Raw genomic sequence first — 23,157 nt, forward strand, 5'->3', positions numbered from 1 at the left:
CAGAATACTCACAGAATACTCACAGAATACTCACAGAATACTAAAAGAATACTCACCGAATACTCACAGAATACTAACAGAATACTCACAGAATACTCACAGAATACTCACAGAATACTAACAGAATACTCACCGAATACTCACAGAATACTCACAGAATACTCACAGAATACTCACAGAATACTCACAGAACACTCACAGAATACTCACAGAATACTCACAGAACACTCACAGAATACTAACAGAATACTCACAGAATACTCACAGAATACTCACAGAATACTCACAGAATACTCACAGAACAGTCACAGAATACTCACAGAATACTCACAGAATACTCACAGAACACTCACAGAATACTCACAGAATACTCACAGAATACTCACAGAATACTCACAGAACACTCACAGAATACTCACAGAACACTCACAGAATACTCACAGAATACTCACAGAATACTAACAGAATACTCACAGAATACTCACAGAATACTCACAGAATATTCACAGAATACTCACAGAATACTAACAGAATACTCACAGAATACTCCCAGGATACTCACAGAACACTCACAGAATACTCACAGAATACTCACAGAATACTCCCAGGATACTCACAGAACACTCACAGAATACTCACAGAATACTCACAGAATACTCACAGGATACTCACAGAACACTCACAGAATACTCACAGAATACTCACAGAATACTCACAGGATACTCACAGAATACTCACAGAATATTCACAGAACACTCACAGAATACTCACAGAATACTTACTCACAGAATACTAACAGAATACTCACAGAATACTCACAGAACACTCACAGAATACTCACAGAACACTCACAGAATACTCACAGAATACTCACAGAACACTCACAGAATACTCACAGAACACTCACAGAATACTCACAGAATACTCACAGAACACTCACAGAATACTCACAGAATACTCACAGAATACTCACAGGATACTCACAGAATACTCACAGAATACTCACAGAATACTCACAGGATACTCACAGAACACTCACAGAATACTCACAGAATACTCACAGAATACTCACAGGATACTCACAGAATACTCACAGAATATTCACAGAACACTCACAGAATACTCACAGAATACTTACTCACAGAATACTAACAGAATACTCACAGAATACTCACAGAACACTCACAGAATACTCACAGAACACTCACAGAATACTCACAGAATACTCACAGAATACTTACTCACAGAATACTCACAGAACACTCACAGAATACTCACAGAATACTTACTCACAGAATACTCACAGAACACTCACAGAATACTCACAGAATACTCACAGAATACTCACAGGATACTCACAGGATACTCACAGAATACTCACAGAATACTCACACAATACTCCCTCTGAATATTGTGTCCCGGGTGAGGGCTGCTTGTCTCCATGGAGATTGTATATTTACTCAAATGCAGGTGTTTTGTTGTTCAAAGAATACCACAGAAAACAACTTAGAGCGTTCAGACTCGTCTCTCGCCTGATTGAGCCGCTTTAGTGTTTAATGCCGGACTATGGAACATTGTGGAGACAAACACGCAGCAGAAAAGTGACATTGTGCAGCTTTAAAGTGCACGTTCTGGTGTCTGTAGTGATGAAAGCGTTTGGTGTTGTCGGTCCAGTTGAAAAGTACAGGAAGTGGAATCAAACCACGTTCCATCAAAAAGGTGAAATCATAACTATTCTATCATTGATATGGATTTTGTCCCTGGTTTGTATCATGGTTGCTATGGTAACAGGTGTGGAATTACATCTGCTGCCCACGTCCAACCAGGAAGTGACTTTAGAAACGTCACCAAAAACTGGCAAAGTGAGAAAAATAGGCAATGATATAATTTAGTGACGTTTGTAGTCTTTTTACCTGTATTTGTGCTGAGCCTTTTCCTTCTTATTACAGATGAGAGCCGAGTTTAAGCTTCTGTTTCTGTAATTGAACCTGAAACTTGTCATTGTTCCCTGTCTCTCGCGTCATGCCCAGTTTGACATCGTCGTGGATTAAATGTCGCTTGCTTCACTTTTCAGCCCCGGGTGACTCAGAGCTGCCTCTGTTGTTGCTCCGCCCTTTAATGGACTGTGCGGCAGGAGACAGCGCTGCCCCGTCCAGTAACTGTCACATCATCCTGCCCGATCTGTAAGTCGCTCAAACACACCCAGTGGAATGAAGACACCGGGGCAGGGACACTTTTGGACGTCTCGGCTCGTCTGTTGCGTTTCCTGTCAGAATGTTTTGTTCTGTTGTTCCTCGCTTTGGTCCGCCGCGTCTAATGGACCGCCTGTCACAACAACGCCGTCCACCGTCCCTCCCCAAGATGGCCGCCCCTCATTGCCGGTGGTTATTCTCACGAGGTTTACTGTCTTGTGACTTTCAATCATCTTCCCAGCTCTGTTTGACGCTCGCCCTGGCTTTGTGTGTCGTAAATAGAATCCAGTGCACTTTAGCGTAGCGTTATTTGAAGCCGTTTGGAGTTCAATCTGGAAATAGCAGCGACGACAATACGACGGGCTTTCTCGCGCTGAGGGCATTAGCATAAGTATGTGAAAAGTGGGTAAACAGTATAAGTGCATGTTCTCTCCATCATTTTAAAGGTGTGCATATGAATATAAATCAGCTTTTGGTCTCTTTTCCAAACGAATAGAGTTTCAACAATACTTGGCTCTGATGGTGAGAATGCTGCACTGCAAAAGTACGTTTATAGTCAAAAGTATTATTATTTTCCTTTCATTCTACTTTCCAGTCCTTCCTGCTTCTGTCCGTGTCGATGGCTTCGTTTTCAGCCAATCAGAAATTGACATTTTGAACTGATATTAGCTTCACTGCACTAAAACTGCCCGAGGACGCTGAGTTTGCTGAATTACAGGAGGTAACGATGTTGGTAATGATTACAGTTTAACCGTGGTCCCTGGGTCAAACAAATCCCGTCCAAACAGGGCTTGTGTCGTCCCAACACCATTTCTATTTTCCTCAAAACAACAACCTTGACAAACGACTTGCTACGCGGCTAAAAAGTCATATCGTTTTGGTGTTTTTGCGATATCAGAAAAAATGAGGAAACCAAAGTGGCTCCGCCAACCAAAAGTATTATGGTTAAAACATGGAATGTTCTAACCATAATACTTTTCTGGAGCTGACATTTCCTGAACTAATTATGTTCCTGCATTTTGAAACACAGAAGATATATACATGGTGTATAGATTGGGCTTAGGGTGAATCTCTAAAACACACGTGGACGTCATCTTTAGTTTAGCATCAATGCGTTGTTTGTTTTCCCCGGGATGTGCTTTTATAGCTCTTGTGTGACTTTTCTTCTGCCACTCCAGTCGACAGAACAGAACGATTTCCCAGAGACAATGTGGCAGAAGGACATGGACCAAAGAGACCCAGGCCAAGGTCACCCTGCTCCACAGGCCAAGGTCACCCTGCTCCACAGGCCAAGGCCACCCTGCTCCACAGGCCAAGGCCACCCTGCTCCACAGGCCAAGGCCACCCTGCTCCACAGCAGCACCCAACTTCACCCAACTTCACCCAACTTCTGTGGATTCACTCCAGAAGCTTTGTGCTGCCTATGGCTGATCTGTCTCACAATGTCGTAGTAGTAGTAGTAGTAGTAGTAGTAGTAGTAGTAGTAGTAGTAGTAGTAGTAGTAGTAGTAGTAGTAGTAGTAGTAGTACTAGTAGTAGTAGTAGTAGTAGTAGTAGTAGTAGTAAAAGTAGCAGTAGTGGTAGCAGTAGTAGTAGTAGTAGTAGTAGTAGTAGTAGTAAGTAAGTAAATTGTATTTCTATAGCACCTTTCACAGACAGAGGTCACAAAGTGCTTCACAAAACACAGAATAAAACAATAAAAACACAAAAAACGTACAGTGAACAATACATATACAACAATATACAGTCAAATCAGCCGCTAAATCAAGTGCATTTAAAAGGCTTGACTAAATAAAAAGGTTTTGAGCTGAGCCTTAAAAGCAGTAACTGAGTCCAGTGACCGTAAGGAGAACGGAAGATCGTTCCAGAGTCTGGGGGCAACAGCCTGGAAGGATCGGTCTCCTCTGGTCCCAAAACGGGTGCGAGGAACCAGCAACAGTTCCTGGTCCAAGGACCTTAGTGAGCGAGAGGGAGTGTACGGTTTAATCAGATCGATAATGTACGATGGGACCTGACCATTTAAAGCTCTAAATGTCAGAACAAGGATTTTAAACTGTATCCGGTAGGAGACCGGCTCCAGTGAAGGGCTTTAAGAATGGGTGAAATGTGGGCCCTTCTATTTGTGCGGGTCAAGATCCTCGCTGCAGAGTTCTGGACCAGCTGCAGACGAGAGAGTTCCTTCTTGTTAAGACAGGAAAAAAAACTATTACAGTAGTCTAAACGTGAGACACAAATGCATGAATTATAACTTCCAGTATAACTACCATTTTCCTGAGCTTAGAGATTTTCCTCAACTGAAAGAAACAGTTCCTCGTCGTTGGAGTGGTGCTCTAAAGACATGTCTTTAGAGCTCTAAAGACATGTCTTTGTCAAAGACAACACCCAAGTTTCTAAGATTAGGTTTAGCAGTCTGGCCTAAAACACCCAAGTACTGGTTTATCCCTGGAATGACATCATCAGGGGCAATAATCAGAGTTTCTGTTTTCTCAGCATTTAGCTGCAGAGTTTTGACTCAGCCATTGTTTCATTTACACTAAACAACTGACCAAGGAGTTCAGCTTCTGGATCTCAGAAGGTTTAAAAGAGCTGAATATCGTCATGAACAGGTGGTAGGACACATCACTAAACTCTTTAATGATCATTCCCAGGGGAATTATATAAAGCAGAAATAGGACAGGACCCAAAACGGAGCCCTGAGGAACTCTACACTAGTAGTAGCAGTAGTAGCAGTAGCAGTAGCAGTAGTAGCAGCAGTAGTAGTAGTAGTAGTAGTAGTAGTAGTAGTAGTAGTAGTAGTAGTAGTAGTAGTAGTAGTAGTAGTAGTAGTAGTAGTAGTAGTAGTAGTTACTTCTTTTGATACTAAACTATTCCTGTGTAATTCTTCACTTCTGGCCAAATGCTTGTTTCCATAAAAATCTATTTCTCTTTAATAATGATCCATTTGCCTTTGTGATGACCGTTTGGTCTTTATGTACTTTTAGCACATTTGTATTAATCACAGTGACTCACAGTAACATCTGAGTAAAAGCAGCGTCGCTTTGTCTCATAACAAGGACCATAATGTGCTATTGTGATGCGTGACACTAGAGGGCGTGCTCCGAGGCCTCATCAGCATCTGCCCCCTCAAGTTCACTCGTGATGTGTGATGTAGCGTCTGAGGGGCCGGGACCCTGTGATGTGTGATGCAGCGTCTGAGGGGCCGGGACCCTGTGATGTGTGATGCAGCGTCTGAGGGGCCGGGACCCTGAGCTTCTACTACACAAACTGATTATTGCTGTTTTCAAAGGCTCTGAACCGCGCGCCGCACGGCTGTCAGGATTAGCACACCTCAGGTTCGACAGAACATTGTGAGGAGGTGACACATGTATAATTGCAGGTCAAACTCAGAGGTCACAGTGAGTGGTGTAGTACTGCATGTGTACGCGACTCAGTGAAGTACAGTGAGCCCTCGTTTATTGCGGGGGTTCCGTTCCAAAACGAACTCGCAACAGGCGAAATCCGTGAAGTAGAAACCTTTATTTTTTTAGTTATTATACAATGAAATACTCCATAAAACATTGAAGCTCACGCGTCGCTCTCACCGGCCTCTCACACTTCAATTTGGCAAGCGGTTTTACGTACGTGTACATATTAATCCATAACGTTATTGACACACAGGTAGAGAAGACGCGGAGAGACTGTTTAGCCAATCAGATTGCAGAACACAATGCATGATGCAAATCCGCGAAGCAGCGAGATCACGAAAAGTGAACCGCGATATAGCGAGGGATCACTGTAAAGCAAACTCTGGATATGTTTCACTCAATGAACTTGTTGCCCGCGGCCAGGGGGAGGTCCCCACTGGGATGCCTGTGAGTGTGGCTTCCACGGGCAGAGGCCCTGTGGGTGCGGAGGATGTACTGGTTGTGAAGAGGAAAGATTTCTTCCTCTTTATAGTGGAAGTGATTAACTGTACTGGGCAAACCAAGAAGAGATCCGAAAAGACTAAGATCATCGCTAAGGCTGCAGGGAAGTACTTTGGAGCTGGGGGCCCCGAGTGGACGGAGATAGAGGATGCGCTGCGGGAGGGCGCCCTGCCCCATTCTGGCAGTGGGAGTGGGGGGGCTCCCGATGCGCCGTCAGGTTCCGGGGGCTCATAATGGCGGTGGTTGTCTTGCAATGGAATGCGCGTAGTCTTCGTGCTAATGGCCAGGAATTTAAGCATTTTGTCTCTACCTTGTTGAACAAGCCTCACGTTATGTGCGTGCAGGAGACTTGGTTACGACCTAGGTGGGGTTTTGGGATACAAGGGTATGTGTGTGTTAGGAATGATAGGGAGCAGGGTAGAGGCGGAGGTGTGGCTGTGTTTGTCCGAGATGACCTAAATTACGTTGTTGTCAGTGTGAGTAAAGCGCCGGAGGCCCTGGCGGTGAGGGTCTGGCTGGGTGGTGAAGCTGTTACTGTGGTTAACCTTTATAATCCGTGTGGTGAGTTAACGCTAGAGTCCTTACATAGTATCGGTAAGGATGTTCGGGGAAAGGCCGTGTGGTGTGGGGATTTTAATGCGCATAGCGCTTTGTGGGGCGGTAGTGGTACCGATAGGAATGGGCAGGTGGTAGAGGGTTTTATCAATCAAAGGGAGTTGGTTTGTCTGAATGATGGGGGTGGGACCCGCTATGATATGGGGACCGGTGCGGAAAGTGCAATAGATCTTACACTTGTGTCCAAGGAGTTAGCTGGTGTTTGTAGTTGGGAGGTTCTTGGTAATCTTTCTTTTGGTAGCGATCACTATCTAGTCCGCACCGTGATTGGCTTTGGGAGCTGTGTGGTCAGGGGGACGAGGATCCAGAGGTGGCAGTTGGCAAGGGCGAACTGGGGGGCTTTCCTGAGGAAAGCTGATGATGGTTCTAGGGTTCTGCAGGAAGGAGGATTGACTCAGGTGGATGATCTCAATAGTGCAATTGTCTCGCTCATCACGCAGTCAGCGGTAGGCACGATTCCTAAGAGTGGTGGTAGTGGACATAGGAAGCGGGTGCCGTGGTGGACTGAAGCATGTGGTCATGCTGTTAGGGCGAGAAATGCGGCGTTTCGCCGGCTAAGGGTTGCCCACACTGAGGGTGCCCTCATTGACTACAAGAGGGCCCGCGCTGTTGTGCGGAAAACTGTGAGAACGGCCAAGAGTGCCTATTGGAGGCGGTATTGTTCCAAAATTGGGAGAGAAACGCGTCTCGGGGATGTTTGGGGGATGATTAAGCGGATGCATGGGGTTGAGCGCCGTCATGGGACCCGGTCCTAATACTGAATGGTGTTGAAGCAGTCAGCGACGTTGACAAAGCTGAACTGTTGGCCAGCACCTTTGTGTCGGTGCACAGCTCTGACAATCTCTCACCTGCGGAAAGGCACTACAGGGAGAGTACTTTGGCCCAGAATTCTGAGCTGATTGGGCACCAGCCTTCGACTCAAGATGACCTTGACCTTCCGTTTAGTTTGTTTGAGCTAAGGAGAGCACTTTCTAAGGCGAAACAGACAGCCCCGGGTAAAGATGAGGTGTGCTATGACATGCTCTCTCATTTGACTGATGACACGCTTGGGCTAGTCCTGGGTCTTTTCAACCGTGTTTGGGATTCAGGTTGTGTTCCATCTGCGTGGAAACAGTCTACGGTGGTGCCGGTTCTGAAGCCGGGTAGGCCAGCGTCTGACCCTTCAAGTTATAGGCCGATTGCCTTGACGTCGCAGCTCGGGAAAACGATGGAGCGCATGGTTACCGAGCGGTTGGATTACTTCTTGGAGAGTCAGGGTTTGCTTCCCGCGCACCAGAGTGGTTTCCGTAGGGGCAGGAACACCATGGATTCCGTGTTGTGTTTAGAATCTGATATCCAGCTGGCCAGGGCTCAGAAAGAAAAGGTTATTGCGGTGCTCTTTGATGTGGAGAAGGCGTACGATATGGTTTGGAAGGATGGGCTCCTCCTTAAGCTGCGGAAGTGTGGTGTGAAGGGTAAACTGTTTAACTGGGTCCGGAGCTTTCTGTCTGGCCGGCGTATTCAAACCAGAGTGGGCGCTGCTTACTCTGGGGTCTATGGGGTGGAGAATGGGATCCCGCAGGGGAGTGTGTGTAGCCCTATCTTGTTCAATGTTATGATTAAGGACATCTTTGACGACGTGGATGGGTCTGTTGGGAGGAGCCTTTATGCTGACGATGGCGCTCTATGGGTGAGAGGGAGGAATCTCCGGTTTTATGAGGCGAAACTGCAAAGGGCAATACAGCAGGTGGAGCAGTGGACCCTGACGTGGGGGTTTAAACTGTCCGTACGGAAGTCTCAAGTGATCTGTTTCTTCAATGGGCATAGGGACGTCTCCCTTCGACTGCATGGGCAGGTGCTCGAACAGGTCAGGGAGGTGAGGTTCTTGGGGGTCACCTTTGACGAGAGGCTTAGTTGGCATCGGCACATTGATGAGGTCAGTGGTAAATGCAAAAGGGTGAATAACTTGCTTCGTTGTCTATCCGGCCAGGACTGGGGGGCCAGCAGAAGGTCGCTCCTGGGTATTTATCGGGCCGTCATGAGGGCGGCTATTGATTATGGCTGTATAGCCTACATGTCTGCGGCTGAGACTAACTTAAAGAAGCTTGATGTGGAGCAAGCCCAGGCCTTGCGCATCTGCTGTAGGGCTTTTAGGACCTCCCTTGGGGGAATTGCCGTTACGGCTCCGGAGGCTAGAACTTCTGTTGGCTTACTGGGTGAATGTGCAAGGTCATACGAGCTCTCACCCGGTGAGGGACTTTCTCAGGGTTGATGGGGGGCAGAGTGAGGCTGGCGGTATGGTTTTCAGCCAGGTAGGAAATGCGAAGGCGCGGCTTGCGGGGGTTGGTGATCTGCGTGTGAGCCCGTCGGTGGCTTTGTCTGCTATAGCTCCGTGGAAGTTTGTCCCGGCTCCTGTTGATGTTAGCTTGCATGGCAAGCTTAGAGGAGTCGCTGGGAGGGCACCGCAGTTGGCCGTTCAAGCGCTCATCGATAAGCACTCAGGTGATGTGTTTATTTATACCGACGGGTCTAGGGATCCTGAGAGTGGGCGTACTGGCGCCGCTTATTTTGTGCCTGACCTGGGGCTAGCGGTCAAGAAGAGGTTGACAGATCGCCTTTCTGTTTTCACGTCGGAACTTATAGCGATACGGTTGGCGTTGGAATGGGCGGAATCTGCTTTGCAGTGTTGCGGCATTGTGGTGGCCTCTGACAGCCTTTCTGCATTGCAAAGCATTAAATCTGGGAAATCGGATTGCAGACAGGATGTGTTGAATGGCATCTTCTGTCTGATGCTCTCCCTGTCCAGGAAGGATGTGAGGGTTTCCTTCATTTGGGTCCCTGCGCATGTGGGGGTGGATGGTAACGAAATGGCTGATGCACTGGCTAAACGTTCCCTTCGGCGGCCATCAATTGATGTGGCGGTTGAGTTGGGCAAGTCTGAAATCAAGCCCGTTATCAAGAGTCATGTGGTCGGCCTTTGGCAGGAATTTTGGAGCCACTGTGTTACTGGACGGCATCTCTATCACATACAGGGTAGTGTGGGTCCTTGCGGGTCTATGGGCAGGAACGCGTGGGAGGAAAGGGCCTTCGCCCGCATGAGGATTGGCCATACTGGACTCAATTGGTCACTGAGTGGGATAGGCAAACATCCGACCGGTCTGTGTGGTCACTGTCGGGTGCCAGAGACTGTCGAGCATGTGCTGATTTGCTGTGAGGCCTATGATAGGGAAAGGGCCGGGTTGGCCTTGTGGTTTCGGAATAATGGGCGGGAGTTCAATCTGCGGAACGTTCTGGCGATCCAGTCACAGGGTTTGTGTCAGGCTGTGGTTACTTACTTATGTAGCACAGGGCTGGGTAAACGTTTATAGAGGTGGGGGGTGTTGGAGACTGAGCCGAGGATGAGGAGCAAGAGGATGTTCTAACGCGCTTTGACTTCATGGGCCTAGAAACGCCAAAGTGATGGAAGAAGGACTTCTAAAGGATAAAACGACAAAGACGTCCCATGACCTCATGGGCTTTGTAAAACAACAAAGACGTCCCATGATCTCATGGGCTTTGTACTTCCAAAGCACCGAACGTCAAAGAGGGCGAGGAAGGTGAAGAAGAGTCTCCCTGGAATAAAGCCGGTTGGTCTCTGACACAACAACTATTCTAGTCACAAAAACACATCATGACCTCATGGGCTTTGTAACGCCAAAGCAATGGGAGGAGTACTTTTACGGACTACGACAGAGTCTGAGGACTACGAAACGTCTGAGGAATAAAGTCTGGCAGTAATGCAACACTCGGATGCCAACCGCCATAAAACAACAACAACAACAACAACAACTCAATGAACTTAATGTATTCATTTATACGTCATAAGGCGCTGGTACAGCTGGCAGCCCGGTGTAAACGCTCTCTCTTCTTTCTCACACTTATTGTGCTTTATCTCCTATATTTTGTAAATATTGTTAGTATATTTTTTCTATTTTACTGTACGATAGGGACACGCGCTGGAATAGTTTTTTAATTCAACTGTTTTTGACTTTTTTCGGCTGGATTTGAGCGTTTTTCGTTGCGTTCGTTGTGTTGTTGTGACGTGAGCTAGCTCCGAGCGAGCCCACCAGCCCCTCCCCCCGCGCCCTCCTGCCGCGCTAAAGTACGGCGTGTCGTCGGTACACGTTTATATACACGTTTATATGAAAGAGGAACTTCACGAACGATCGGGACACGCACTGGAATCGCTTTAAATTAACTTGTTTTGACTTTATTCGGCTGGATTGAGTGTTTTCGTCGTGTCGTTGCGATGTGTCTTGGCTCTGAGTCCCCCGGCCCCGCCCCCCGGCTCCGGCCCCGCCCCCCGGCTCCGGCCCCGCCCCCCGGCCGGCGCCGTACCGCGTTTCCACAAAGGAGGAACTCATGAAACTGCGGAGAACAGTCGTCTTACCCGGAGATCGTCACGTTATCCCGTCGCAATACTGACCTAACCTAATACTGATGTGCAATTCTGTCATATGTGCAATTCATGTCCAATTACTGTGTAATTGCTGTTGGAATTCATGTGCAATCTATGTGCTGTCGTGACACATATTCATGTGCAATTACTGTCGGGATCACATGCAATGGTATTTATTTATTTATTTATTTGTCTATGGGAGTTTTTATTTATTTATAGGAGATCTTCTACTGAAAGTGTTTTTCAGACTTCCTATAAGTGATCTGTTCTTCTGGATCTACCTCTGTATCTTCCTGCGTTGCACCAATGAAATTTCCCCATGTGGGACAATAAAGGAATATCTTATCTTATCTTATCCAAACATTGTTGTTATGATTAAAATGTAAAAGTCAGCATTAATAATCTGGACATTCAACTATATATGAGAAAAATAAATGGGAAAAAGAAGGTAACTTTGTTTTGACGAATAAAGAGTGGGAACATGTGTGTACATCTCCACACAAACCACAATCACATGTTTGGAGGGAATTCTGTTGGAAAAATGCAGTGTACATTACAGGGAACTGGTGGCGCTGTTGAAACAGCGCCACCAGGAGGCAAACCACTATCACATGTTGCGGGACTGTCCTGTTGCAGTGGTCATTGGTCTTTGCAGTGGTCTTTGGTCTTTGCAGTGGTCATTGGTCTTTGCAGTGGTCTTTGTCTTTGCAGTGGTATTTGGTCTTTGCAGTGGTCTTTGGTCTTTGCAGTGGTCATTGTTCTTTGCAGTGGTCATTGGTCTTTGCAGTGGTCATTGGTCTTTGCAGTGGTCTTTGCAGTGGTCATTTGTCTTTGCAGTGGTCATTTGTCTTTGCAGTGGTATTTGGTCTTTGCAGTGGTCTTTGGTCTTTGCAGTGGTCTTTGGTCTTTGCAGTGGTCATTGTTCTTTGCAGTGGTCTTTGGTCTTTGCAGTGGTCTTTGGTCTTTGCAGTGGTCATTGGTCTTTGCAGTGGTCATTGGTCTTTGCAGTGGTCTTTGCAGTGGTCATTTGTCTTTGCAGTGGTCATTGGTCTTTGCAGTGGTCATTGGTCTTTGCAGTGGTCTTTGCAGTGGTCATTTGTCTTTGCAGTGGTCATTGGTCTTTGCAGTGGTCTTTGGTCTTTGCAGTGGTCTTTGGTCTTTGCAGTGGTCTTTGGTCTTTGCAGTGGTCATTGGTCTTTGCAGTGGTCATTGGTCTTTGCAGTGGTCATTGGTCTTTGCAGTGGTCTTTGCAGTGGTCATTTGTCTTTGCAGTGGTCATTGGTCTTTGCAGTGGTCATTGGTCTTTGCAGTGGTCTTTGGTCTTTGCAGTGGTCTTTGGTCTTTGCAGTGGTCTTTGGTCTTTGCAGTGGTCATTGTTCTTTGCAGTGGTCTTTGGTCTTTGCAGTGGTCTTTGGTCTTTGCAGTGGTCATTGGTCTTTGCAGTGGTCATTGGTCTTTGCAGTGGTCTTTGGATCTTGCAGTGGTCTTTGGTCCTTGCAGTGGTCTTTGGTCTTTGCAGTGGTCATTGGTCTTTGCAGTGGTCATTGGTCTTTGCAGTGGTCATTGGTCTTTGCAGTGGTCTTTGCAGTGGTCATTTGTCTTTGCAGTGGTCATTGGTCTTTGCAGTGGTCATTGGTCTTTGCAGTGGTCTTTGGTCTTTGCAGTGGTCTTTGGTCTTTGCAGTGGTCATTGGTCTTTGCAGTGGTCATTGGTCTTTGCAGTGGTCTTTGGTCTTTGCAGCGGTCTTGTTCAGTAACAAATTAAACTGCAGACGCATCACGACGGAGGAGCTCAAAGTCACATAACTCCAGGTCAAAGGTCTCATTCTTCACAGGGAAATGCAACTGATGGAGAAACAGCGCCACCAGGAGGCAAACCACTGTCACTGTTCTGGGACTGTCCTGCTCACAAATATTGTGAACTTCAATCCAGCAAACATTCAATAAATATGAAGATTATGCAGCGTTCACAGTTCCACTCATATTATTTGCGCGTGATAGAGTTTAGAGACTCTTGTGACTGCACACTGCTGTGCTGCGTATAGTACACAGTCACTGCTGCGTATAGTACACAGTCACTGCTGCGTATAGTACACAGTCACTGCTGCGTATAGTAAACAGTCACTGCTGCGTATAGTACACAGTCACTGCTGCGTATAGTAAACAGTCACTGCTGCGTATAGTACACAGTCACTGCTGCGTATAGTAAACAGTCACTGCTGCGTATAGTACACAGTCACTGCTGCGTATAGTAAACAGTCACCTACTGAACTCCAACTTCAATTCAACTTCCTAAACAACACTTTAAACTCACAAGTGCCACTGGTAAAAAGATATATCCTCACTTGATGTCCTCTGCATGAAGCGCTCTGCGGCGCCTCGTGCACATCTGCAGCACTCACGTTGTGTAACAACTCAACATCATCTTCTTCTTCATGTGCAGAAAAGCCCAGCAGTTGGAGCCCTCGGAGCAGTACATTCTGAGTCGCCTGGAAGGTGGGAGGAGCATGCTAACCATCAGGAATATTCGACAAACGGACGGTGGGACGTACTCGTGTCGGGCGACCAATAAGGCCGGCGTCCAGGAGAGGGAGCTGTTCCTCAAAGTGTTTGGTAAGACGCACCATCTTGGCTTGTGTTTTGCACGCATCATGGTCTTCACGTGTATGTTGCATTGTCCGGGAAGACGCTTTAGCCAAAGAGCCGTTCAACACCAGAATAAAAGAGAACAACCTGAAAAGCTGCCGAGTCACCACTGGTTCAATGGGACAAAAACTGATCTGAAAGTATTCAAAAGCCACAGTATTTCACTGGGTCTGTGATAAAAGCAGAACTCATCACAGCTTTAAGCTAATGAATAGATTATGTTTGGTCATTACACACTTATCGTGGCACAAAGGATTGAAATAACAAAAGAGTAATCCAAAAACAATTTCAATCCATTTGCACCTATTCCAGTTTAGAATCATTGTATCTGCAACTGTTTCTAATGTTCTGTGTCTGATAAACAAACATGGAGGCTCCCAGGTCGCTTTTTAGAACACATTTGTTGGAAAAGAATCAAGAAAAAGAGATGAGAAAAGAATGTTTTTGTTTTGCAGCTGGTTCTAGTCACTTTTTAAAAAGCGTCTTCCACTGCCCCCTGTGGTCAACACTTGTCATAAAGTGTGAGCATTAAAATCATACACAGGACAGAAGGTTCTCTGCGTGTCCGAATGCATCGCCAACGTAGAATACATGAGCCTTAAGTACGAGCGGAGAAATGTGAATCAAATATATCATGGCTGAAAGCTCTAAAAGTCAATGTGGCATAGTATTACTTTACTTTACATTACGAGGTTGTAATATAAGTCCACAGTCCATTCCAACGATGCAACAAAGGCATGAAAAGGCTGTAGAAGGAAACAATGAGCTGGTCTTTACTTAAAGGTACAATATCAAATCCATTTAGATTTGTTTTTATTTTTTCAGTTCCATTCACAAAGTCATGTCATGGAAAGTCTCGGCCTTTACGCATCAGCTCCTCAGGATGGAGTCTTTAGAGGGAAGAGCGTCTGAAGATGGCTGTACAAATATGAAATATGAAAAGCTGCTACGTTAACATGTTAATCACTTATTTACGACCTCATATGTAGAACTCTTGTGCAGTTTTAACTCCATCGGCTCGTTCAGCGCTTTTGTATTTATGTATTTGACCCGGTTTGTTCTTTTCCCTTTGATATGAGCTCGTGTTTGCTCGAACCAGAGGGTTTTCGGTTGGAGTCCTGGTATGTTTCTACAACTGCGAGATATGAACAGTTCCTTGTTCTGCTGTGAGCTGTGAGTACATAAATAGTCATGGAGTCGCAGTAGATCATTAGCGGACATTAAACAGCCGAGTGTGCCACAACAGGCTGGGGTCAAAGGTCAAATGGACACGTTTATAGGTCCAGCTTCAGCCACCGCAATTATCAGCAGTGGAGATAATGGCCTCGTCTCCCTCCTGCCAAAGGCCTTCATCATTTTTACGGAAAAAATTAAAATGTTTTATACTCTCTTGACCCTCGTCCAACTAGCTTCACCATGGCAACGCGCACTCTCAGCCACTCACTGCCCACAGCAATATGGCAGCGTTTAGCCTTTTGTCTGAATTTACTACGCAATTTCTCTCTTAAAATGTAAAAAAAAAGGACCAAACACGGACTGAAATATTCACAGTTACAATTACCAAAGTTACTCAAATAAATACTTCACATCGTTCATTCACATTGATTCATTATAAAATTGGGGGCAAACTAAGTCTCAAAAGCTGTAAAGATGCACTATGTAACCTTTCTTGCCTTGGATATTTTATTACTTTTTAAACTCCAGGTCAAATGTGTCGAGTTCAAAATAACAGCAGAGCCACTTTTCAGTAACGCTCTTAATCAAGATGTCTTTGTAAACGATGTATTAGTCATAAATAATCACTGGTTACAGTATTTGTTTATACTATATGAAGATGCAGTTGATGAGCGGCTTCAAACAGTTTTCATAATGCAGCTGAATTATGCCATTATAGGTGCTTATAATGTGTTATTAACCGTAATTTAAAGCGTTATCCATTTTCAACAATAAAAACGCAATGAAGAGGAGGGGCTTATTATTACTTTGATTAAAGAACAAAATATACAATCATGATCTACATAGGTTATTGTTTGTAGCGTATTTGTCTCGTTTCCTTCCCACACAGTGACGCTGATATGACACGTGTTGGATTGGATGTTTGTATTAAAAAGGCACCGTCTGACGCTGTCATTTTCTGAAAGTGGAGTCCTCCATTCATTGACTGAGAATTATAACTCTGAAAAGAACCAGAATGATTTTGAGTGGTTTAATAAGCAAAAATCTCAAAGTGACACATTTGGCTTTAACCAAAGAAACGCTGGTGTTGAAAAGTCACTTTTAATGCAAGTTTCAGCCACTCTCAGGTCTTGTGTGTCCGAGGGAAGGCTCAGATGTGGATCCAGGCCTCCTCCTCTTTGGGTCCTTAGAGCTGTCCGTGGTGCTGATCTTTGTGCAGGGTTTAGCGTTCATAGGTTTTGAGTCCAATATCTGTTGACCTGTGCATTCTTTACTTATGAAAATGGCCGATTCTGCCATTGCCTGAATGCAGACGTGAGAGACGAAGGGACCCTGTCCCGGGCCAGGGAGGGCATCTTTTAACTCTCAGTCAATCTTGTGTCTAATTAAGACAAATTTGACTTAAACCAGCAAAATGACATGTAACGAAATACTGCATCATTAGCAGGTCTTGAGGAAGTGCATCACAGGTTGAATAGAGGATTTTTGGGACCAATCAGAGTCTCATTTCCTCGTGGCGTGGACAGCTGAGTAGTTCTCTCACATGTCAATCATTCCCTGCGTCCTACTGCGCACCTGCAGCCTCGTTCTGTCTCGTTCTGGCTCGTTCTAGCCCGTTCCGGCTCGTTCTAGCCCGTTCTGGCTCGCTCCCAGGATAGCAGCACGTTTCCCTGGCCGCACATGCGTGGTGTATATGCCGGTGTGTGTTTAGCGTTTAGCTCCACACTTCAAACCGCAAACTACAACATTGTGTCTTAATGATGAACCTTCTGTTTAAAGGTGTTTGGGACGTTTATGCCCTCTACACATTGACAACACCTGTCAAAGAATAAATGCAACAAAGTTATGTTTAATGCATACTGTGGGACATTCCAGTCAGAGCTATTACCATGGAGACAAGTGGCACCAGAAAAGTTACGTAGTGCGCCTTTAAAGTGCTGGCTCTTGTTGTAATCATGTCTTATGTCTGCATATTTCTCTAAAATCATAAACTCCAGGCTTATGAGCACAGCCGCTCCTCGCGTCCACCATAACAACCATAACAACCACATTCACTCCAGCAGCTCGGAGCCAGGCTTTCATGTTTTCCACTTTATTTTTCAATTACCGACGTCCCCACTAAAAATTTTCAATTTGTATTTCCGTACATAGCTGCGGGCTGTTTCCTCACAGATCACTGGGATAGCTCATGAAAATGTATGCAATTTATGCTCAAGTCATCAACATCCTTTTGGAGAAGCGTTTGTTCAGTCAAAAATGCACATTTAAATGAGGGAGTTAAGGGCGTTGAGGGATGCAGTTGTACGTTAGTTTTATTGCTCCTGACAGCACAGGTGGGTGGAGACAGGGCATTGTCAGGGGGGGGGGCTGCTGCGTGCGTGTTCGGTCTCATTTTGGCATTTGCATAATGATTAAGTCTGGGAAGTGTGACGAGATGTGACTCAGCCCTTTTTCTAAAGATGTTACTGTCAGGCCGAGTGAGTTAGTGGCAGGCGTGACCTTGTACGGACGCTTTGTGCGCAGGAGAAATAGTCCTGTCAAAACCTCCTCACTTGAACCTGTCAGAGGCTCCAGAGAACCAGAGTCAGGCTCCGGGTTTATTTAGGAACTCAAACAAAACACTCCATAAAACTCACAATAATACAATAAGATTAAAACAATACATAGGTGCGATTATGACTATACACTATACGTGACTATACATATCACAAGACGCTGACACTTTACCGTATTAGAAGTGACACCGAGGAAGAAGAATTCAGTGGATTTAGTGATTTGGGGTAAAACTGATGCTTTGGTAAACTTGTTAGCATGTTAGCATGTTCTTTATGCTATAGTTATCTGAATAACTGTTCATATGTTACGTTAACATACCAGACACTTAACACAGTTCTGTCTGTGCCTCATGTAGCTGAAGGTGTTAGCGTTAGCATACGTCATGTAGCTGAAGGTGTTAGCGTTAGCATACGTCATGTAGCTGAAGGTGTTAGCGTTAGCATACGTCATGTAGCTGAAGGTGTTAGCGTTAGCATACGTCATGTAGCTGAAGGTGTTAGCGTTAGCATACGTCATGTAGCTGAAGGTGTTAGCGTTAGCATACGTCATGTAGCTGAAGGTGTTAGCGTTAGCATACGTCATGTAGCTGAAGGTGTTAGCGTTAGCATACGTCATGTAGCTGAAGGTGTTAGCGTTAGCATACGTACACCTGTTCACCACGTATAAGTCACACCTATTTTTGGCGGGTGTGACTTATACAGTATATTAAAGCTACGGTTTTACGGTGTTTGTACGAGGTGTAAATACTGATAAAAGAGCCACAGATGGAGAAGGACTTGGATTGCACCAACTTGAGTCTAATAATACTGTTAATAACTAAATATTATGCTGTTATTATAAGTACTACCTGTGTATGGAGTCATTTAGTAATCAGATCATCGTTTCCTTTATTATACATAAAAGCTTGTGTGATGAGTCAGAGCTGAAACACGAGGAACAGGCTCATTATCTGTCACTGTCATGGTCAAATGTAGTAAAAATATCATTCATAAGCCGTGAAATAAATAATCAACGGATAAATAGATTATCAAAATAATGGTTAGTTGCAGCCCTCCAGGTGTAACAATTGTAATAAAGGTTTGGCAAATGTGATAAAAGGTAAAACGTGTGATAAAGAGAGATAAACAGAGGAACAGTTATAGTATTTTAGAATAAAAGCTTATTCTTGTTCTGAACTTGTTGTAATAACAGTGTATTTACTGCTTATCTAAAGTATTGAAGTGGTAGAGGCCTCTGTGCACCACAGCGCCACCTAGCTTAGTGTTAGCATCACTTCTTCTTGTCCCATTCTGTGCCCGTGGGGTTTTAGCAGCGCCACACTTAAACGAGCAAGTCTGACTTAAACGAGCGAGTAAACGAGTGAGTCGGACTTAAACGAGCAAGTCGGACTTAAACAAGCGAGTAAACGAGCGAGTCGGACTTAAACGAGCGAGTCGGACTTAAACGAGCGAGTCGGACTTAAACGAGTGAGTCGGACTTAAACGAGCGAGTAAACGAGTGAGTCGGACTTAAACGAGCGAGTAAACGAGTGAGTCGGACTTAAACGAGCAAGTCGGACTTAAACAAGCGAGTAAACGAGCGAGTCGGACTTAAACGAGCGAGTCGGACTTAAACGAGCGAGTCGGACTTAAACGAGTGAGTCGGACTTAAACGAGCGAGTAAACGAGTGAGTCGGACTTAAACGAGCGAGTAAACGAGTGAGTCGGACTTAAACGAGCGAGTAAACGAGCGAGTCGGACTTAAACGAGCGAGTCGGACTTAAACGAGCGAGTCGGACTTAAACGAGCAAGTAAACGAGTGAGTCGGACTTAAACGAGCGAGTAAACGAGCGAGTCGGACTTAAACGAGCGAGTCGGACTTAAACGAGCGAGTCGGACTTAAACGAGCAAGTCGGACTTAAACGAGTGAGTCGGACTTAAACGAGCGAGTAAACGAGTGAGTCGGACTTAAACGAGCGAGTCGGACTTAAACGAGCGAGTAAACGAGTGAGTCGGACTTAAACGAGCGAGTAAACGAGTGAGTCGGACTTAAACGAGCGAGTAAACGAGTGAGTCGGACTTAAACGAGCGAGTAAACGAGTGAGTCGGACTTAAACGAGCGAGTCGGACTTAAACGAGCGAGTCAGACTTAAACGAGCGAGTCGGACTTAAACGAGCGAGTCGGACTTAAACGAGCGAGTCGGACTTAGACTTAAACGAGCGAGTCGGACTTAAACGAGCGAGTCGGACTTAAACGAGCGAGTCAGACTTAAACGAGCGAGTCGGACTTAAACGAGCGAGTCGGACTTAAACGAGCGAGTCGGACTTAGACTTAAACGAGCGAGTCGGACTTAAACGAGCGAGTCGGACTTAAACGAGCGAGTCGGACTTAAACGAGCGAGTCGGACTTAAACGAGTGAGTCGGACTTAAACGAGCGAGTAAACGAGTGAGTCGGACTTAAACGAGCGAGTAAACGAGTGAGTCGGACTTAAACGAGCGAGTAAACGAGCGAGTCGGACTTAAACGAGCGAGTCGGACTTAAACGAGCGAGTCGGACTTAAACGAGCAAGTAAACGAGTGAGTCGGACTTAAACGAGCGAGTAAACGAGCGAGTCGGACTTAAACGAGCGAGTCGGACTTAAACGAGCGAGTCGGACTTAAACGAGCAAGTCGGACTTAAACGAGTGAGTCGGACTTAAACGAGCGAGTAAACGAGTGAGTCGGACTTAAACGAGCGAGTCGGACTTAAACGAGCGAGTAAACGAGTGAGTCGGACTTAAACGAGCGAGTAAACGAGTGAGTCGGACTTAAACGAGCGAGTAAACGAGTGAGTCGGACTTATTGCATTTTTGAGTTATAACAGTTTTTAAGTTTTTATTGCTCCAAAAGCCTTTTCAGCCCATGAACAGTTGTTTGTGAGTTTCGAAAAAAGTGCAAGAGCGATTCGAACCCCTTTTGCTGGGCAAGTAGGACCTGTAAATCTACACAATATATAGTTTAAAGTTTGTGTCTATCATATTAGGTTTTGGATTTATAGCTGTTTTTGTGTCTATTGCTTCAAAAGCATTTTCAGATAATTTGTGTGTTCTGAAGAAACTACAAGAGATATCTAAGCCATATTTTCTGTGCAAGAGGGGCTTGTACATCTGCACAACATGTCTTTTAAAGTTTGAACCTATCTTATTGCATTTTTGAGTTATAGCAATTTTTTAAGTTTTAAACGAGCGAGTAAACGAGTGAGTCGGACTTAAACGAGCGAGTAAACGAGCGAGTCGGACTTAAACGAGCGAGTCGGACTTAAACGAGCGAGTCGGACTTAAACGAGCAAGTAAACGAGTGAGTCGGACTTAAACGAGCGAGTAAACGAGCGAGTCGGACTTAAACGAGCGAGTCGGACTTAAACGAGCGAGTCGGACTTAAACGAGCAAGTCGGACTTAAACGAGTGAGTCGGACTTAAACGAGCGAGTAAACGAGTGAGTCGGACTTAAACGAGCGAGTCGGACTTAAACGAGCGAGTAAACGAGTGAGTCGGACTTAAACGAGCGAGTAAACGAGTGAGTCGGACTTAAACGAGCGAGTAAACGAGTGAGTCGGACTTAAACGAGCGAGTAAACGAGTGAGTCGGACTTAAACGAGCGAGTCGGACTTAAACGAGCGAGTCAGACTTAAACGAGCGAGTCGGACTTAAACGAGCGAGTCGGACTTAAACGAGCGAGTCGGACTTAGACTTAAACGAGCGAGTCGGACTTAAACGAGCGAGTCGGACTTAAACGAGCGAGTCAGACTTAAACGAGCGAGTCGGACTTAAACGAGCGAGTCGGACTTAAACGAGCGAGTCGGACTTAGACTTAAACGAGCGAGTCGGACTTAAACGAGCGAGTCGGACTTAAACAAGCGAGTCGGACTTAAACGAGCGAGTCGGATATGAGTCAATAATAAAGAATAAAGCCAAATTTTACACAAATTGCATTGCAGTGTAAAAAGGTTATTATTATTTAGTGACATATTAAACGCACATAATTACCATCCATCTGCTTCTGCTTATCTTCAGCTCCTCCCATGTGACTGAGCTCCTCCTCCTTTCTCTCGTTTCGACCGCTTGTATCCACGATCTTGTCCTTTAGGTCATTAAAGCTCTTGACCATAGGTGAGGGCAGGACGTAGAGTGGAGAGCTCTGTCTTTGGGCTCAGCATGAGTCCGGACACTTGACACGTCGTTTGACTTTCACAGACTGAAGAGCGATGACTCATCGCTGCTGCCTACGATTCTCACAATTATGACTTATGATTAGACTTTGTTTCACCTGTCGTGGAAAAAGCTCTTTTCTCCTCCTCCACATCCTGTGAAGGGAAAGTTCCCTGAGGCAACGTTTGAGGGACGGTTGTCATGGTGATTTGGTTAATATTTGTTGTGTTATTTTGAGTGCGGTTGGCATGAAAAGGGAGTGTCTACAGAGCCGAAACTGCTGTGCTATTTGACCGCACCGGGTTAAGGTCATGGTCAGGGTTAAGGTTAAGGTTAGGGTCAGGGTTAGGGTTAAGGTGGGTTAGGGTCAGGGTCAGGGTTAGGGTTAGGGTCAGGGTTAGGGTCAGGGTTAGGGTTAAGGTGGGTTAGGGTCAGGGTTATGGTTAGGGTTAAGGTTAGGGTCAGGGTTAGGGTTAAGGTTAGGGTTAGGGTTAGGGTCAGGGTTAGGGTTAAGGTTAGGGTTAGGGTTAGGGTCAGGGTTAGGGTTAAGGTGGGTTAGGGTCAGGGTCAGGGTTAGGGTTAGGGTCAGGGTTAGGGTCAGGGTCAGGGTCAGGGTTATGGTTAGGGTTAAGGTTAGGGTCAGGGTTAGGGTTAAGGTTAGGGTTAGGGTTAGGGTCAGGGTTAGGGTTAAGGTTAGGGTTAGGGTTAGGGTCAGGGTTAGGGTTAAGGTTAGGGTTAGGGTTAGGGTCAGGGTTAGGGTTAAGGTTAGGGTTAAGGTTAGGGTCAGGGTTAGGGTTAAGGTTAGGGTTAGGGTTAGGGTCAGGGTTAGGGTTAAGGTTAGGGTTAAGGTTAGGGTTAGGGTCAGGGCTAGGGTTAGGGTCATGGTCAGGGTCAGGGTTATGGTTAGGGTTAAGGTTAGGGTCAGGGTTAGGGTTAAGGTTAGGGTTAAGGTTAGGGTTAGGGTCAGGGCTAGGGTTAGGGTCATGGTCAGGGTTAGGGTTAGCCATGAGGCTATATGGCCGTGCCGCGGCTCTGTAGCCACAGCCGACTGAAAAAGTGCATCACCACCTACTGGAGTTTTGCATCTTCAAAAGACGTGTTTTACACTGTTATCACACCTGCTACACAATCACACCTGCTACACAATCACACCTGCTACACAATCACACCTGCTACACAATCACACCTGCTACACAATCACACCTGCTACACAATCACACCTGCTACACAATCACACCTGCTACACAATCACACTGCTACACAATCACACTGCCACACACCTGCTACACAATCACACCTGCTACACAATCACACCTGCTACACAATCACACTGCTACACAATCACACTGCCACACACCTGCTACACAATCACACCTGCTACACAATCACACCTGCTACACAATCACACCTGCTACACAATCACACCTGCTACACAATCACACTGCTACACAATCACACTGCCACACACCTGCTACACAATCACACC

At 45.7% G+C, this 23,157-nt stretch overlaps 1 protein-coding gene across 3 annotated transcripts in view; it reads left to right on the forward strand.

Moving 5' to 3' along the window:
- Window positions 1–23,157, forward strand: part of LOC140362610 (neural cell adhesion molecule 2-like) — a 535,654-nt gene that overhangs the window by 393,120 nt on the left and 119,377 nt on the right. For all 3 annotated transcript variants that reach the window (XM_072448723.1, XM_072448705.1, XM_072448713.1), the window contains exon 7: window positions 13,571–13,740. In XM_072448723.1, the coding sequence (XP_072304824.1) occupies window positions 13,571–13,740 (170 nt within the window). The remainder of the gene's footprint in view (window positions 1–13,570; window positions 13,741–23,157) is intronic.

The sequence above is a fragment of the Eucyclogobius newberryi genome, unplaced genomic scaffold (assembly GCF_026437365.1).
Source record: "Eucyclogobius newberryi isolate DKJ021-1_F unplaced genomic scaffold, fEucNew1.0.hap1 SCAF_1, whole genome shotgun sequence".
Taxonomy (NCBI): Eukaryota; Metazoa; Chordata; class Actinopteri; order Gobiiformes; family Gobiidae; genus Eucyclogobius; species Eucyclogobius newberryi.